This window comes from Labeo rohita, chromosome 19 (assembly GCF_022985175.1).
Source record: "Labeo rohita strain BAU-BD-2019 chromosome 19, IGBB_LRoh.1.0, whole genome shotgun sequence".
In the NCBI taxonomy this organism is placed as follows: domain Eukaryota; kingdom Metazoa; phylum Chordata; class Actinopteri; order Cypriniformes; family Cyprinidae; genus Labeo; species Labeo rohita.
In genome coordinates this window covers 25682378-25702189 of record NC_066887.1, presented here as the reverse complement: position 1 = coordinate 25702189, position 19812 = coordinate 25682378, and the positions used below count along the sequence as shown (strand labels likewise).

The 19812-nt window shown below is 34.6% G+C and overlaps 1 protein-coding gene across 2 annotated transcripts in view; it reads right to left on the bottom strand.

Moving 5' to 3' along the window:
* Positions 1-18174, bottom strand: part of LOC127181975 (CUGBP Elav-like family member 3) — a 66987-nt gene extending 48813 nt beyond the window's left edge. For both annotated transcript variants that reach the window (XM_051137030.1, XM_051137029.1), the window contains exons 1-9: positions 17674-18174; positions 7074-7203; positions 6680-6816; positions 4653-4729; positions 4416-4542; positions 4135-4310; positions 2061-2418; positions 1712-1972; positions 1246-1437 (exon numbers count right to left, since the gene is read on the bottom strand). In XM_051137030.1, the coding sequence (XP_050992987.1) occupies positions 1246-1437; positions 1712-1972; positions 2061-2418; positions 4135-4310; positions 4416-4542; positions 4653-4729; positions 6680-6816; positions 7074-7203; positions 17674-17866 (1651 nt within the window). In that variant the 5' untranslated portion in view covers positions 17867-18174. The remainder of the gene's footprint in view (positions 1-1245; positions 1438-1711; positions 1973-2060; positions 2419-4134; positions 4311-4415; positions 4543-4652; positions 4730-6679; positions 6817-7073; positions 7204-17673) is intronic.
* Between the last annotated feature and the right edge of the window lie 1638 nt (positions 18175-19812).

The window sequence follows — 19812 nt, the reverse complement described above, 5'->3', positions numbered from 1 at the left end:
TAAAGACTAATCATTATAGCTGTGCCACCACCATGTCTACTGACAACAATACAACCATTACTTTTTTGCGTGCTATGGTCATTTAAAAAAAAATAGCAAATGATACTACGGTTGCCGACTATGTAAATCTAGCCGGTTTTGTGTCTCATGTCGCAAATTCAATGACGCTGGTAGTAACAATTCTCTCTGACCAACCAGTGATCTGCAGTATTTACACGTCACATTTTATGACTGGTACCGCCCACTTGACCCTTCACAAACAGCTTGATTGACAGGTGATCTAACCAATCATAATGCCGAATCTGCCATTATGTCTGACAAACAAATCAGACAGGAGAGCATATTAAATTAAACTTGTTAAAAGTTAAAATTGTGTGGGCTGTCTTTCTGCGGTTGAAATAAAATACGTTCTGATGTTCACTCATGTTTATTCCATGTTTTAAGCAAATATAACGATTGGTTCACGTGTCAATTGATCTAATAAGGCAATACAACGATGTGTCATACACATTTAAGAAATTTATTGTTTGATTTTTTTGAAAAATGACAACATTTTAAAGCTGAGACCTTGTTTCATACCAGAAGTAACCAGCTCTGTTTTATCTGTCGGCATATTGTCAGTTTCCTCTTTGTTCCGCAATGTATTTTTCACTGCGGGAGAACATGATTGTTTATCGGACCTAGCGACAGTAACTAAGGAGGGCGGATGTTTGTGAAGGGTCACTTGGAACCTCAACCGAGGTTATAAAAAAAAAAAAAAGTACCAGATACTAGGTACTGCACATAGTGGAAAATCCCCCAAAAGTGAGCCGTACCATGCAGTGGAAAAGTGCCAAATGCGAGTTCACATTTGAGTGTAGAGGACTAATATGCTGCTAAATCACTGCCTGCCTGGCAACAACTTTTGAGGAGATTTTAGCCACATTACCTAAAATAAAAGCTTCAAAAAAGCTTGCTTATTTGTCATTTAAATGTTATGTTGGCTTCTTGTTAACATTAATGGCCAAGGTGGCATCATTTGAGAAGGAAGTTGTTTCAAAGGTGGAACAAGTCATTACATTCTGATTAAAGATTACATCAAATGTTTTTTTCTGAATAACACACACTGATGAAATCACACACAGTGAGACCGCAAGCATATATATATTTCATGTTGACTTAAAACAACTTGAACAGACAACTACGGTGTTCACAAATTTAATATCCCTTTGGTTTCTCAAATGATTTTGCTTTTTCATTTCTCACCCTGAAAACCCCCTTGGGTTTGTGTTTTGGACAGAGCACTGAGCAAAGTGTTGGGGTTGATGTCCACCCTAGAAAGGATGCTGGCCAGTGGGTTGGCTGGAGGGGCAGTAGTGGGAGTGGGAGTCTTTTGAGTTGAGCTTGTAGTAGAAGGTACACTTGGGGAAGACCGAGATACAGGACTAACTCCTACAGCTGCAAAGGCAAAAGCAATGTTTGAATGCATGATAGTACATACAAATGTACAAACATTCCATCTCTCTTTGGATTTTTTCTACGTTTTTTGACAAACAGTGAAGAGGAGACAAGAAAATTAGTAGGGGAATGGGAGCAGGCACAACACAGGCCACATTCAAACATGCATGTCTTAAATGAGCACCACAGTTTACTGGCAGGCCACGGCTTTGATCGTTATGCACATTTGTACAGATATTTAGCACAATGTACAAATATATTTTCAGCATCTCACCTGAGTTCTTCATAACATTTGTAATTGTGCTGAGGATGGAGCTGATCTTCCCTAGGTCAACTCCAGCAAGGTTCACTGGCAGTGACGGTGTGGTTGGTGTGGTGGTGGTCGTTGTCGTTGCTGTTACTGCTGAGGGAACCGTCACTGCTGGGCTTGCGATCTGCTTTGTTTGTGTGTCTTCATTTGTTGGTAAGGATTCAATCACAGCTGGAGTGACAGAGGGCTGTCTGGACACAACAGCAGAGGCCACATGCTCCTCAACTGTAAGGAGGGTACAAATGAATTAAATTTAAAGAGTGAGAAACATACTAAATATCACAAAAAAAATGTAGTAAAGGTCATATGGTACCTATGATGGCAGGTGTTTCTGTCTCCTCTACATCCGAGAGGTCCATGTCCTCTACGTCCCGATTGTCTTTGTCTCCCAAAGGGGCACTTGGTGGTGGTGAGGAACCCCCGACAGATGAGAGAGGGCTGGGAGCATCAGCCAAAGCAATGAGGTCCTCCTCCATCGCCTGGCCATCCAGCTCCGGGTCTGGGGTACCGATCCTTTCCAGAGCGTGAAAGGGTGACTCGGAGCCCGAAGGTGAGGGAGCATCTTCAATTGGGGAGGGGATGGGGGAGTCGTCTGGATCAGGCAACATAGTCTTCAGTGCATCGAGCTTGCGCTTAAGGTGCAACACCCGATTTGCAAATGTCTCGTAGGCCTGGAGAGACAGGATTTGGAGAGATGTTCTATTATTAGTTACGACAACTACATCTACCACATTGTACATTTATGAAATTATGCAATACAAACATACATTACAGTTTAAAAATCTGGAATCAGTAAGATTTTTTTTTCTTTAATTCAGGAAGAAAGTTACAGTAATGACATTTTACAAAATTTGTAGTTCATATACACTACCAGTCAGTAAGTTTTTAATGTTTTTTAAAGAAGTCTTTTCTGCTCACCAAGCATGCATTTATTTGATTCAAAGTACAGCAAAAGCAGCAAAATTTTGAAATATTTTTAAGGTAACTGGTAAAAGGTAAAAGTTTTATTTGAACATATTTTAAAATGTAATTTATTCCTGTGATCAAAACTAAATTTTCAGCATCCTTACGCCAGTCTTCAGTGTCACATGATCCTTCAGAAATCATTCTAATATACTGATTTGCTGTTCAAGAAACATTTATTATTATTATCAATATTTAAAACAGTTAAGTATTTTTTTTTCAAGATTCTTTGATAGATAGAAAGATCTGGAGATCAGCATTTATCTGAAATAAAAAGCTTTTGTAACATTATAATCAGCTTGGAATCTTTTTCTTTTTTTCTTTTCTTTTGGAAAGAAATTATAGAAATTTTATTACTTTTATTTAGCAAGGATGCTTCAAATTGATCAAATTGATCAGTGATGATAAAGATAATTAGAATGTTACAAAAGATTTCTATTTCAGATAAATGCAGTTCTTCTGAACATTCTATTTATAAAAAAAACCCTGAAAATTCTACTCGCATGTTTTCAACATGATAATAATAAATGTTTTTTTGAGCAACAAATTGGAATATTAAAATGATTTATGAAGGATCATGTGACTGGAGTAATGATGCTAAAAATTCAGCTTTGAAATTACAGGAGTAACTTACATTTTAAAATATATTCAAATAATAAAAAAAACAGTTATTTTAAATAGTAAAAATATTTCAAAATTGTACCATTTTCCCCCTAAAATAAGTTTTAAGTATATTGCTCATCTAATTACAAAAAATGTTCAACCTCACAAAACCACACAAATGGAATTCTCCCAGAAATGTGGCAATTTCAAACACTGTGAAAAAGCTAATTATAAACTATACAGCACTATGTATTTTTCTGAAATAGCCAAATATGGCTGTCACAGATAGCTTAAATAAAACAAGGACATTTTGCTACACAAATGCCAGGATGTCTTTATTTTTGTACAAATTCGATTGCGGGACAACGCAGCTGAAACCACTAAAAGCATTAAATGAGCATTTAGTCATTACTTCTGAAAGGGCTATTTGCTGCTTTCAAATATAAAGATAGTTTTTTATATGTGCAGTGAAATAATGAGTCTGCTGGAAGGACTGAGGCTGCTGTGAGTGAGGAAAGATTAAGAGCTCTTGTTGAAGCAAACGGGAATAATTAGATTTCATAAAGTGCTTTTTGGAAATATAAATAAAACAACATTTTACTTATTTCCTATTCTACCATTTCATTTGAAAGGACCTGGTGGTTCTCTACATTCATTCTAGTCTCCCAGTGTGGAGAATTTATACATTTAGCAATATTTTTGCAACACAAACTGCAAATTACACTATTAAATATTTTGCACAAGAGTGTAGCTAATGCACGTTTATAATATAATTTCAAATTGCACCCAAAAATTATATCACATTAACATGCAGTGCTTACTTTAGCCACAATCTTGACCTCTTTATATTGCATCTCATAGAATATGTCTGCATTTTCCAGAGCTTCCATCAATGGAGGGCCTTTTTTGACCTCTCCATCCAGAAAGGAAACAAACTCCTGAAGCTTTGCACTCCCATCCTCAAAGTCTTTAGAAAACCTTTTACCTCCTGCCTTATCTAAAGTAAAAGATGCAGAAAGAACGAACACACAAAAATTAAAAAATACTGATACATTATTTAATGAATTTCTGTTTCGAATATTAAAGGCGACTGTTTACCAACCTTTCAGTTTCTTTAGAGCCTCTGTGCTGCACACATCCACTCTCATTGCAGCTAACTGTTTCTCTTTGAGCTCAATCTCATCCATGGACTTTCTGTACTTGGACAGATGCTCGATAAACGCTGAGGGCTGGAAAAAAAAAAAAAAAAAAAAAAAAAAAGGTAGGTAAGAAGTTGTATAAATGAAAAGTATAGCCAGTTTCAAATCCCCCAATTCCAGTGTTAATACTGATTATTTACCACAAACTCCGCAACAATCTTGGATTTCAGGGCAGATTTAGAATTAGAATTGGAGTTGGAGTTGGAGTTGACTGGAGCTGAAAATAAAATTAAGGAATATTAAAAAAGAAAAATCATTACTTTATTTGTAAGAACTTCAAAAATATGTATATGTCTTAACACTTTGTATATTAAAGAAGAAGTTCACTTCCAGAACAAAAATTCACAAATTATGTACTCACCCCCTTGTCATCCAAGATGTTCATGTCTTTCTTTCTTCGGGTGTAAAGAAATTATGTTTTTTGAGGGAAACATTTTGAGATTTTTCTCCATATAGTGGACTTCTATGGTGCCCCAAGTTTGAACTTCCAAAATGCAGTTTAAATGCAGCTTCAAACGATCCCAGCCAAGGAAGAACAGTTTTATCTAGTAAAATGATTGGTTATTTAAAAAAAAAAAAAAAAAAAAAAAAAAAAAATTATATTCTTTTTAACCTCAAACACTCGTCTCGTCTCACACTGCCTGAACTCTGTTTTTCCCGGTTCAATACAGTTAGCGTATGTCAAAAAACTCCCATTTCTTTTTCTCCCTCAATTTTAAAATCATCCTACATCGCTGTTTTACCTTTTTGTTAAGGGCATTTTATCTTCTTTGCATGTTCACTTCACAAACACAGAGTCGGTACTTCTGCAGCGATGTAGGATGAGCTGAGGGAGAACATGAGATGGGAGTTTTTCGACATAGCCTAACTGTCTTGAACCGGAAAAAACTAAGTTCAGGCAGAGAAAGACAAGATGAGCTTTTGAGGTTAAAAAGTATATAAATTGTACTTTTTTTTAAATAACCAATCGTTTCACTAGATAAGATTCTTCTTCCTCGGCTGGGATTGTTTACAGCCACATTTGGGATCATTTAAAGCTGCATTTAAACTGCATGGAGAAAAACCCTGAAATGTTTTCCTCAAAAAAAAAAAAATTTCTTTACAACTGAAGAAAGAAAGACATGAACATCTTGGATGACAAGGGGGTGAGTACTTTATCTGTAAATTTTGGTTTTGGAAGTGAACTTCTCCTTTAAGACTTTTACTGTTGAATCTAAGAACATACTGACAAGCCTATAAAATGCTCTCAAGAGCAATTTTAAAGTGACCCCAGGTATGAAGACTTGTATGGCGTAATATAACGTGAATGATGTCTCTCTGAAATATGTAGTAGAAAACACATGAAAGATGTATGTTATTTAAAAAATCCACATTGTTTTATACATATTTTGGACTATGGGAGGGCGGCGCCATTATTTTGATATCATGAAATGGTTGCACTTGGTTGTGCTATTTTTAACACAACACAACTCAAAAAATAAAATACTGATACAATGAAGACAGCTACTGAAAGAGCTTACAGGTGGTGATGGATATAAGCGTAGGCTTAAACCAAATACTGTACAATCGATGTTACCATACAAGGAGTCTAAACCTCTGGATATCAGGTAAAATTTGCGCTGAGGAACACTTTCAGTGGCCACGTCGTCATAAGCGTAGACGTGTTTACATCCTACCAGGATGGCATCTAGTGTTGCTTGTATCTGCCGTTTGTAAGCTTTCAGTAGCTGTGATCTACTAACAGCCTCAGAGGCATCAGGGCTAAAGGGGAGAGAACAAAGATGCAGGTCTTTAGGAAGTTTTAATCATCCACAGGCATCTTTCTATTCTTTTCTCCTCTTCTTATTGCTAGGAAAGCAGTGAAGACTTAAATCACTTCTCTTGTTGCCCTTCAACTGAAAATAACAACCAAAAGCCGCACAATGTGGCATTGTATCAGTATTTTATTTTCCAAGTTGTGTTGCAGTAAAAATAGCAACAGGTAGCGTCAGTAGTAGTCCAAAATATGTATAAAACGATGTGGTTTTATAAATAACGCAAATCTTTTATGGGTTTTCTACTACACATTTCAGTAAAAGACACCATTTACGTTATATTAAGCCATACAAGTCTTAATACCCAGGGTGCCCTTTAAGATGATACCTGATCCTTAGTTATTAATTCAGACCTTTCACTGGTTCTTCTTTTTTCTGAACCAAACCATTCCTCAGCTGACTGATGAATTCGCCTGAATAGACACTTCTCTCTTCCCAAATTGACAGTATCCTCGCCACTGCCTTGTTCACCTTAGAATCCTTCGTGGCACTGAAAGGAAATCACATATACAAAGATTCATAACGTAATGCAATTCACACAATGCAACATCATGACAGATTTTAGAAAACATTTAGCAAAAAATGTCACATTTGGTGAGAAGCACTTATTACTAGTGAACTAGTGAAAAGCAGGTTTTTAGTCATTGATGGCTTTGTAGATTTATTAGCAAAAAAGTTGCTTCTAAACAATGTTGTGACTCATTTTTGAAATTATCAGCAGGTTCATGCTGATGAAAGCAGACTCACCTGATGAGCTTCATAGCTTCTGGCAGCACATCAGTGAAGGTGGTGCGGTACACTATGGCGTTTTTCCTTTTACAGTTCTGAATGACATCATTCGCCAGGTAGAAGAGGTTAAGCCTGTGTGATGCATCCGCTGGGAAAAGAATAAAAAAAAAGTTTAACTTCATCAAAAAACAATCCATTTAATGGCCTGCTTACAATAGCACAACCTTTGTCTAATACTAGTGAAAACAGGCAAACCATAATCAAGTTAAAATTCACATTACTATCATTGAATAATTATTGAGGAATGTCACAAATTACATCTCTTTAAATTCCATCACATGCTGTTCTTATTAAAATGTATCTAAATCAAAAACGCAAGTACAACAACAGGTACGTTTATGGCCTAGGGCTAGTATTTCATTTACTCTAATAAACTCTATTGTATTATTATGACTAAAGGCCCATTCACACCAAGAACAATAACTGTAAAGATAACTATATCAGTATTCACACCAATCCATTATAAAGTTCACTGCAAATATAGTTATCATCCATTTTTTTGTTTATGTATTGTAGGGAACAGCCCTTAACTCAAACTATATATATAAAATATTTATATAAAATTCACATTAAAACTGTCTTGGAAAGTTTTTACTACGCCTACACAATTCTGAATCACATTTATGTACATTTTTGGTTGTACCTTTGTCTCAGAACCAGACTTTATCATCAAAACAATGATATTCTAATAAATAAATAAATAAACAATTTCAATATTAACTGTCTAAACTGTTACATCTGTAATTTTATTCCAAATAAGTTTAAAGTGTGACTTCACCATCATTTCCACCACATATGATAATAAAATATAATACATGATTAGAAATCCATTAGAAATTTATAGAAGCCCATTTCCACCACTGGATACATTTTTTTTTTTTTAAAAAGACGCTCATTTTAACCAGTTAATCATTAACCAACCAAAAGAATTATGACCGAATAATACAATCAGTTAAACAAGTAACAAGGTCATTTCATTTTTTTTCCCAGTAATTTATGAAATTATTTTAAAACATTTGCTGGATGGTAAAATAAAATCATTCATTTAGCCTAAAGTGAAAGTGAAACTAACGTTGGGTCTCTCATACGACACAAATCCAAATGTTTCCGTATTTGAGATGTATTTGAATCCCAAAATATTATTTATTATGTAAACCAGGTTTTGTACTTCACTCGCATTCCAATATCCACATAAAACAAACAGTTTGGCATAATATCACAGCAGTACATTGATAACAATTAAGCAGTGTGATTTTTCCATATGTTTGGCTAACTGTATTTTATTATAATAATGGAAACGCTACATTGTCAAGTTAGCAATGCTTAACTGCGTTAGCGTGTGCGATGCCGGGCGCAATCACTTGATTTTTTTTTCCTTCTAAAAGTGGAAAAGACTCCTTCTAGTCATACAGATTACAGATACAGTAAACGGTTTGCTTTTATTTGTGTACATTCACAATAAAAACAAATCTTTGTGCTTTTGTAAAATAAAGTAAAATAGGATGCCGCTTTCAGTCAACTTCCTTTCGCGCAGCACAAAAGTTAACCAAAAATCTGCACAGTCTTTTCTTTAGTTTTGTTAAGTAAAAATATTTATTGTTTAAGCCTATTCATTCATTACATATACACATCACATGGACATATGGACACATCACATCACAAACACAGAAAAACATAATAAAGCTAGGCTATTATAGCCTAGCTTTATTATGTTTTTCTGTGTTTGTGATGTGATGTGTCCATGTGAATCATCATGTTCTGTTGTTTGCTGCTTTTTGCGCATGCAAAATTAATCCCTAGAAAAAAAATTTGGTATTTTTAACAGGACACTTATCCTTTCTAAAATAATTAAATTCTAATTTTAAATAATCTTGTTGGCTAACGGTTAATAATTGGTTATGTGCGTTAGGAAAAATAACTGAAATTAACCTAATTAAAAAAGGTAATTAATTGTGCTTTTTTTTCCTCAGAATTGCATGATACAAACGTGCAATTTGACTTTTTTTTCTTAGAATTGTGAGATATTAACTCTCAATTGCGTATTATAAAGTCAGAACAGTGAGTTTGTCTCTTCGAATTTTTGACTTTATAACTCACAATTGGAAGTTTATATCTCACAATTCTGAGGAAAAAAAAGGTCAAAATTGTAAGATAAGTAGTCGCAATAACCTTTTCTTTATTTATTTATTTCAGTGGCGGAAACGGGCTTCCATAGAAATTACATCTGTTAGTTAAGAGAAAAAAATATAATTCAGAAAAAGTCAAGTAACAGAATACCTGCATATCCAATATGCCTAAAGACAAAAAACACAATAAACAACTCACTGCCACAATCCTCCTCAGTAGAGTTAGACAACAATAGTAATGTTTACTTTAGTTTTTTCAATATTACAATGTGTTTAGTGACCTGAGGTTCAAATGTATATTCACAATACTAATCCAGACAATGAGATTAATGCAGCTAATACTTTCCTCAGAAGATCATCACATCACAAGTCTTCTAGATCCACAAGACTAACTTCTGCAAATGATCCATGAGTAATGATATTCTGTGTAACACATTTTACATCAACACTTCACCTGATAAATTATGAATGTGGATCATAAGTATTTAAGTGTTTATAGTGGTTATAATAGCTTGGTAATGAACGTGGTGGAAGCCTTAAAGTCATATCATTCCTCCCAGAAGACCACTTATAATGTTAGTAAACACTGTGACAGAGTCACAAAATAGATCCTTCGGAAGGAAACGCAGAGCAACATGCTATAAACAGTGAACACTTTAATTCTGGCTAGTTCTTCTGGTGTTGATTCTAGCATTTATTCAACTTCATCGTCTTTTCGTCATCTGTATCTTCAAATCTAAAAAATTACAACATTCAAATCATCTCCAAAGATCAAGGACAATGGGATTCCTCACAATACCACTGCTTTTTGAGTCTAAAGATGCTTTTATTACAAAATATGCATAATTGCCGTATGACAAAGTCAAAGCATGCTTTGTGGGGAGTGAAATACACGTGTTCAGTCTAAGAACATAAACTTCCTTATGATGTGACATCAGTCTGCTGTTTCTAAACATCTTTCTTATCTTGTGTTCACTTGTTACATAAGCCCAGCAGAATGCTGACAACACTAAATAACATCCTGACAAATAAAATGCCACAGAGATGAGTGCTAAAACCCGGAAACGAGTTGGCATTTGTGATCTTCTGGTTCAGTTATTCCAAAGTGTTTATTCTGAAGTTATTTTTGGTTAAATGCCTAAAATAAGGTCTGTGGTGAACACAAGCGCAATATATTTTCACCTTTTATTCTACAATTTAAAATTCATCAGTAATGGCATACTTGTGATTTTTAAGCTTTTACGTGTCGTTAAAAAGGCAGTTGCTAACAAGCTGCTAAATGGGACTACAGGCTTTGTCAGGGACTCATGGGATTCATGCACTTAGTAGACTGCTTTTAAAGACTCATTGTTTTTCTAGTAGGGATGTCACAATATTCTAATAATAATAATAATAATCGAACCATTCAGTCAACAAAATTTCTTGTGTGTGTGCCTGCGATTTCACATGCTAAGATGAGGAAATGCCTTCCCGTTTATATTTGAAAAAGCAACACTTGCAGAGCATCTTCCCTTCTGATGAAATGCAATGATTAGCCTTTCTAAACTTGTTGTCCAACAAGAGAGAACAGTATAACTTATTTTTACTTCACAGCATCAGTCGAGTGTTCGAAATAACTTCCTTTTTGATCTGATGTGGCTTTTTATCATAGAATGAGGCAGACAATATATTTTATACTGTATGTCGATTAGCAATGGCTTACAAATATACTTAATCGTTATGAAAATACCTGAGATGGCTTGAAGAACACACATAAACCATATATTATTGCAGATGAGTGTTCATTGTCCTTATATTTCATCATTCAAAATGTTTAACGTTATTTTGTTTTTATACAGTTACATCAATAGCGATGCCTTTATCCATATTAGAGATTTCTTAGCTGGAAAGTCATCAGTGTTATCTATTTGACGCATATGTGGATTTCCTGCACGAGGGCGCCCTCTCGCATCCAGTATGAATGAAACCCATCTTATTTTGTGTAAAAACTGGAAAAATAATACCTCTCTCAAAAGAAATATCAAGCATACATATATAATCCACACTTTTTCCAGTGTACAGAGGTTTACAGGAGTATTTTGTTGCTAATTAGATGCAAAAAAAAAAAAAACAAAAAAAAAACACGCTGATGTAGCAAGCTATCAGAACCGTACCGAACCAAAAACCGTGGTAAAAACCGAGGTACATATTGTTGCATCCCTAGTTAACAGTACACTCACATTCTTGCAAACTTTTCAACTTGCAGATTTTTAATAAAAACTGAAATAGTTTCAGAACCTGAGTGGTGGTGGCAGCATTAAAGTCATGTGACCATGGTGTAGTATGTTTATAGCTTAACTTAAATTCCATTTTAATTTTTCACAAATTCCGTTTTTTTCCATTTTAATTTTTCTACATTCCGTTTTTTTCCCCGTTTTAATTTTTCTAGACTCTGTTTCAATGGTTAAATTAAATTGTATTGATCAAAAAGCATGTTACTTCATTGAAATCATGAAGCTTACGCAATTTAAAGCAATTTATTAGAAGTTCAACAAAAATGAAATTTTTTACGTAATTAATGGCCCTGCTATTTTTAGTTTTATTTTTACAAAATTCTGTGTTTTCCATTAATTTTCTGAATTCCATTTTAATGATTTCATTAAACTGTAGTAATCAAAAGCATCTCTAAATAATCGATTAAAAAAAACAATTAAAATAAATAAATTCTGGTAATTTTTTTCTGCTAAATATTCCTTCTGTCACAGTTTCTTCAAGTTAAAGCAGCCCTATTCAGCCCTTTTTATCTGCCAACTGCATTTAGGTTTCAAATCTCATAAGTTGTGTTTAAGTTGTGTAAAACAATGTATAAGAATCACAAATTTTCGCTAGTCACTTAACCATTTGGATCAAAACAACCTTTTTAGGTTTTAAATTAACCATATAGTTGAAACTTGAAATCCTATGTGCAAGACAATGAAATATTATGAAACAAAAAGTTTAACTTTAATAGGATTAATGAAACAAATCCCATTTATCAAATATTTAAAGTTTATAGAATATAACAGTAAAATGTAAGTTTAGTCCTAAAGAAAAGCATTTCAACAGCAACTAACTGCACAATTGAATGAAGCATTTAATACAGTGTTAATGCTTTGGACACTTTGTACTTTCAACACGCGTTTATTCCTCTCCAAATCACTCTGTGCCAATTTTTAAAAATCAGTCTTATTCCATAAACACATTTTTAACTCCTCCAAAGCACACAGACCGGAATAGGTGCATTGTAATAACTATTTTCATTATTGATTAGTTATTGCAGCACTATAAAAATACCTTCATGAGCACATTCTCAGAAACAAATTATGTTTAAAATACAAGACACTTTTATCTAGATCAATAATGCCACAACAATAACACACCAAGCCATCTAAAGAGATCGAAACCTGTATTTAAGAAATGTTTGTGCTCTGCGTACCATTTCGAAACAGACGGATCAAAAATGTTTAATCCAATGTGTATGTAATTTATCTTGATGGAAACATCCCTGAGCTGTACAAATACATGGCTGGCATCCACTTACAAATAACACTTACATTTGCTTGATTCACTTACATTCCCACAGGAGTTTGATTTAGCGATAGAGGTGCCTGACCCGTCCTCCCTTGCATTCAAAAAGCAATCTGACATAACATTCTAAACTATAATCAATACTATTTCTTCCAACATATTTTTGCTTTTTATTACTAAGTTACAAATATCTCTAACTACACAGTGTCCTAAAAAAACAGTCAGGAAATAGACTGTAAAATGTCACTAATCTTAAAAATATTTTTGGGTTGAGTCATCAGATCAATTCAGTTTATGATTCAAAACAATGACTTAAGTGTTCAACTCACAATTAGGTTTGATTGATTCATCTGATGTTTTTCCCATCTAAACATAATTATGATAAAATAGAGTAAAATACAAGCATTTAATAATGAAATATGAAAAAGTGTAATTTCACTTTGAATAGCTAATTGCACCATATTCATCTTTGAACAAATCCAAAAGCATTTAGCACATTCCTTTTCCATTACACTGGCTATGACCAATGCCTTTCACCACATCATGCAATAATAATATCATAAATTTACTATGCAAAGTCAAGCTTAAAATAAATTAAAACTCCAAAAAGTCTAAATACATCAAGCATAAACCAATTACTAGGATGCCAATAATTGTGACATACACTACCATCCAAAAGTTTGAAATGGAAGATGCATTAAATTAATAAAAAGTTAAAGACACATGTGACCCAGACAACAACAATAAAACTCAATATTTAATTTATTATAATTATTAATAAATTAATTTAATTCTTCTGAAACTTCAATTCATTTCTGAAAATCCATTTCAGTTTCCATAAAACTCTTAAGCAACATTACATAACATAGCAAAAATTCAGAGTCAGGTTATTACAGGAATAAATTATATTTTAGAATAGAAAACTTTTTTAAACCTTATTTAAATTTCACTTTATTAATGTTTTACTGTATTTTAGATCAATAAATGCAGGCTTCTTTTTTTAAAAAAAAACCATACTGACCTCAAACTTTTAAACAGTAGTGTATTCTTGCATATGAGGAAACAAAATTAGTTCCAGGAAACCCATTTTTATGACTAGTAAGTAGACTACAGTATTGTTTCATTTGGGGGGGAGATGGAGGGGTGTGTGTGCAATAAATAGTCAAAATGAAGTCAGATAAAATAAAATTGCCCACAGTTTTATGTTTTCTTTTTACTGAAACAGCAGTAACATTTAAGGCTATTTCTCATAAAACAATGCAAAGGAACATCAGCCAAAGATGCACAGATCCAATTAAAGTACCTATCTAAGCATGAACTGAGACATTTATGGCATGAATGCACACACTGTCCTTCAATGCCTCACATATTTTATAAATGAAGCATTCATGTTCCTGGAGCACACTCTCATTCCAAAGCCACTTAAAAACCCAAAATATTACGCAATTTGGCTAAGGACACTAATGGCTAAGGACACAAATCAACTGCACAGGCTAAACCGCACATTTCAGGATATACTTGCTTAACTGCAAACAGGGCTTGGAAAAAATGTTCTGGAGCAGGATGTGCACAATCAAGATAAAACCGTACTTTTCACCTCTTTACAAAAGACTTTTCTTTTACTTTTTAAGCTAAAAGCTCTCAGCAACAGTCCAGTTAAAGGAGAAGTCCACTTCCAGAACAACAATTCACAAATAATGTACTCACCCCCTTGTCATCCAAGATGTTCATGTCTTTCTGTCTTCAGTCGTTAAGTAATTATGTTTTTTGAAGAAAGCATTTCAGGATTTTTCTTCATATAATGGACTTCATTGGTGCCCCGATTTTGAACTTCCAAAATGTAGTTTAAATGCAGCTTCAAAGGGCTCTAAATGATCCCAGCCGAGGAAGAAGGGTTTTATCTAGCAAAACGATCTGTCGTTTTTTTTGGGGGAAAATAAAAGTTTGTATACCTTTTAAGCATAAAAGCTCTGGGATGCACGTTCACATACTACTGAATCACGTTGAAAGGTCACGTGGAACATAGACGGAACCACAGACCCAGTGTTTACAAAGTGAACACGTAAAGACTATGAAACAGGTGAACTAATTCCAGTACAGAACCTAATAGGATGTTGCGCAAGCGCGACTGAACAAATCACTCCCCGAGATGACTCGTTCTTCCTGAGTCACATTAAAGATTCGTTCAAAATGAACGAATCGTTCAAGAATGACCTGTGGACACGCATTCCAGAGCCTGTGCTACACAAGCTTTTGTGCTTAAAAAGCATACAAATTTTTATTTTTCGAAAATAATGACAGATCGTTTCGCTAGATAAGACCCTTCTTCCTCGGCTGGGATTGTTTAGAGCCCTTTGAAGCTGCATTTAAACTACATTTTGGAAGTTCAAATTCAGGGCACCAATGAAGTCCATTATATGCAGAAAAATCCTGAAATGCTTTCCTCAAAAACCATAATTTCTTTACAACTGAAGACAGAAAGACATGACATCCCAGCAGTCCGAAGAATTATAACAAGCTACAAACAGTAGGCAAACAAACGTTTCAAGTAACAACCAATCAGAGTCTTTATAACACAAATAAATTAAATTAGCACTGAAGAGGGTGTTTATAAAATCCACATTATTTTAAATTCCACTGAACAGTGACACAATGGCTGTGTTTTAATAGCATATTCTAGTGCCTAAGGGCCTAAAACAGCAGCTGACTTGGAACACACCTATAGCCAAATTTGCATCAAGGAAGTATGCGTGTAAAAGGTTTGGTGCATCAAAATGGTTCAATATAGCAGTTAAATGTAAAGATGACGTTATTATGCACATCAGGCTGAGGGAAGCATAATCTCCAAACTTGTTTTATGCATTTTCACACCAATAACAGAACAGTGCAAATTTTGGATGGAACTTTGGCTTATGAAAACATAGCTTATGCTGACTCTTAAGTGTTAGTTACACCCAAAAATGCTGCTGACTTGGAAGGAGCCCATGACACCCAAAATCCAGCTGACTCTGAACACTGTCATTCTGTCCCAGAATGCTGCTGAACCCAAACACACCCAAAAACACTGCTGATTCGAAACATGCCTATGACGCCCAAAATGTGGCTGAACCCAAACGTCCCATTCATACACCTTATTAAGCCCCAAAATGCACCTGATCCCAAACATTCTCCTGATCACCCAGAAACACTGACAGTTCAAAACGTGCATGACACCAAAAACACAGTTGACCTCAAAAGGCCTCATTCCGCCTCAAAATGCTGCTCACCCCAAAACCCTTTTTCATCGCCCAAAAATATTGCTCATTTGAAACTTGTCAATGACACCAAAAATGTAGCTGACCTTAAAAACCTCATTTTGTTCAAAAACAATGCAGATCTACGACACCCAAAATGAACCTAAAATTTACTGAACGTAAACAACACCACTGAACCAAAACAAAACAAAAATCAGCATATTTTGCTGATTATTACCGCTGAAAATGGTCAATTTTTGTCATGTTTTGGGCTGTACTAATCGTCGGAGCGGGAAAGACATTTGGGGTACTATAGACTGCCAAATGTTATAACAAATCAAGAAGAGCGCAAAAAACTGTTTGTGGTTGGCCAAACTGAACCAGGATTTCCAGGGCAAGAATCCTGACAACATTTGCATTTGTTCTTATCACTTCTGGTCAGGTAGGTGAAATATTAAGCTAATATCTTAATTAATACTGCTCGTACGTATCTTTACCACCTATTAATTAGTTTGCCAAAATATTGTGCCCTTTCCTGCTTATGTCCTTCTCTATATGATTTAGCATTTTCCACATTTTTTCCACGGTTTAGACAGCATAAATTAGCAAAACAACATATTCAGTAGTACATTAACCATGCAATCCATGCTGTTGTTTACATCCGAGTATTGCCAATACAGCTGTGCATCCGGGTAACTGACCAAATCGTGACATAAGTGTAAACCCTCAATTCGTTCCAAAACTGCTGCTGATGCTACACACCAATTATTTATTGATTTAAAACATGCGTATGATACTCAAAATATCGCTGACTCTAAATGCCCTATTCTGCCATAAAATGCTGGTGACCCCAAACACCTCTATTCAGCCCAAAATTGTTTCTGGTCTCATATACCCCTTTACTGCCTAAAACATTGATCAAAACATGCTAATCACACCCAAGCACCTCATTCTCTGACCCCAAAAACGCTGCTTAATCAAAACATGCCTGTGACACTCAAAATGTAGCTGACACCAAACACAAACACCGCTTATTTGAAATGTCTATGACACCTAAAACGTACTCTAGCTCTGCCCCAAAACACTGCTGACAACAAATACCCATATTTACCACAATAAACACTGCGACTCAATTCTTCCTAAAGTTGCTACTGCACTCAAACACCCATATTTAGCTGAAAAAAAATCTGGTCACCCTGAATGTAGCTTTCTGTTCAAAAATGCTGCTGACCTCAAACACCCTTTTAGTGCCCTAAAACGTTACTGACTCGAATCCGACACCTTAGATGCATCAAAACCAGAACTCCCCCTATTTGACGCAAAAATGCTCTGAAAGTTGATGTTCCCCTAAAAGAACGGCTGTCTTGGAAGGTGCCAAAATGCTGTCTAGGAAGGCAGCACACTAGCTTTTGAAACACGACCTATGTCCTGACCTGATAGAAACAGATTAGCAGTTTGCTAACTAGCAACAACAGTTGTTTAGTGGGCTGAGGAAGAAAAACTAGCAAGTCACGGCTACTTACAGAATACTTATATACACAAATATCACACACGTCCAGTTTGAAACCCCAACTAACGCAAATTTGAACCGGTAAACAAGTTGTTGTATCACAGCTAAACTCAGATTAGCAGGCTAACGTGCTAAATACTCACACTTGCGCATCCACTTCATCCAGTACCGCACGATCACGCTGTGAAATTTCTTGTTCTCGATGCACCAGGTGGACAGTCCCTGAATGGATTCCATGGTGTTGGATACAGTCTGAAAGCGACGGTCCAAAGTTGACTCCAAGCGCGGCGAAGAGCCACTCTTGTGGCCGCTAACGCCTGCACTTCCAGCCGCCATTTTCCAGGTCTTCTGGTCGCGGTGCTGCCACTTACAGGCTCATGTGAGGATACTGCAACATCATGGGATACTGAGCCTCCATTATTTTTAATACTACAATAACAACATTACACATGTACAGCTGAATGTGCATATCTTCTGTCTTTTCTTTCTTTCTTTTGTTCTTTCTTTTATTCTTTCTTCCCTACTCGTCTCTGGTCTGAATCAAAATGACGAGGAGAATGTGTTATACAACACAAACTACGCAGTATACAGAAGTAGAAACTTTAATCTTGTGAACTCACTTTAAGTTAAAAGTTAAACGTTTCTATAAATATGAATATTTAATATTGCTCAAACATGCAAATTTCCAGCAGGGGTCAGTCATGGACAGACACAACATATATATACATCTACATTTATATGTCATTTTAGGTTAAACAGATTATTTTTACGGTATTTATAGGTTATTTTAATGTATTTATGTGGGGGGTGTTTTTTGGGCAAGGAGATTAAGATTTTTTTTCAGCAAGGAATTGGTAAATTTATCAAATGTGACAGTAAAGACAGTTACACTGTTACAAAAAAATATATTTTAAATATAAAGGTTTTTTTTTTTTTAACTATTCATCAAATAATCCTGACAAAAATGCATCATGTTAAGTAGTAAAAATATCAAGTAGAAGCAGCTCAAGTGTTTTCAACACTAAAATAATAAATACTGCTTTTTGAACACCAAATTAGCATATTAAATGATTTGCATTTTAATATGCTAAAAAAGTGATGACTGCTAAAAATTCAGCTTTGACTCATTTTTAAAATATATTAAAAAGTTATTTTACCTTGCGATATTTCACAATAGTAGTTTATTTATTTAATGCAGCCTTGGTGACACTTTTAACATTTAATATATATGAAGAGTTTAAACTAATGATTTTCATAACATTTTCAAAAATCATGTTCAGTATCTTCATGGAACATGATCTTTACTTAATATCCTAATGATTTTTGGCATAGAGGAAAAATCGATCATTTTATCCCATACAGTGTATTGTTGGCTACTGTTCATCTATATAATTCCATAAACAGAAAAAGAAATTTAATTTAACCCTTTAACTGTCACCCCCCATTTTTTTTTTAAATAGGCATGAAAGTGCACTATCCGAACTTAAATAGTTGTAATTCATGAACACTTTGAAATACAGATCTAAGGTGGATCTCTTTTCAAAGACAGTCAGCAGATTATGCCAGAGGTGGAATTTAAAAATAAAATAAAAAATAAAATATTAATAAGTTATAGAAGCTTGAAATTAACTAAAAAGTAAATGCACTGTACCATTTTTATTTTATTTTCTATAAAATACATATTTTACATAACAGGTTTTACCCTAAATTTGATATCAAATTGAAGCCGTATGTCTAAGTAAGTTATGTTCCAAATTTGAAATTGATATGAAAAAAATTGAGGTTCCTGTAGGTTCCTTGTTTGGGGCTTTATACCACAAACAGCCACCGGGTGCCATACAAACTCTATAGAATTTTTTAAAATGCATTTTTCTGTCACAAACGTCTAAATTTCTCTATCAATTTTACTTCTATCACAAAATAACCACCAAATATGAAATCCTGAAACTCAGACCTTTCCAAAAGTTTGGATTCTAAAAGACCATAATGCATTTTGCAATATGACACTTGACACCGCTGCTAAAGGGGAGGAGACCGGCAAAAGATTTTACAGTACCATTTCCATGGTAACGCAGTGTCCGATTTTAAAATGGTTTTCATAGGATGATTCTTGGGCTTCGAAGTTTTCAAATGATATATAATTTATGATGATTACTAAAACATTTGATAGAGAAAAAGGACAACGAAAAAGAGAGCGCCAAGCGTCCCACAGGTGGGACGGTGACAGTTAAAGGGTTAAACATTAAACAGAAATAGAAAAAGAAAGAGAGGGTAAATTCAAA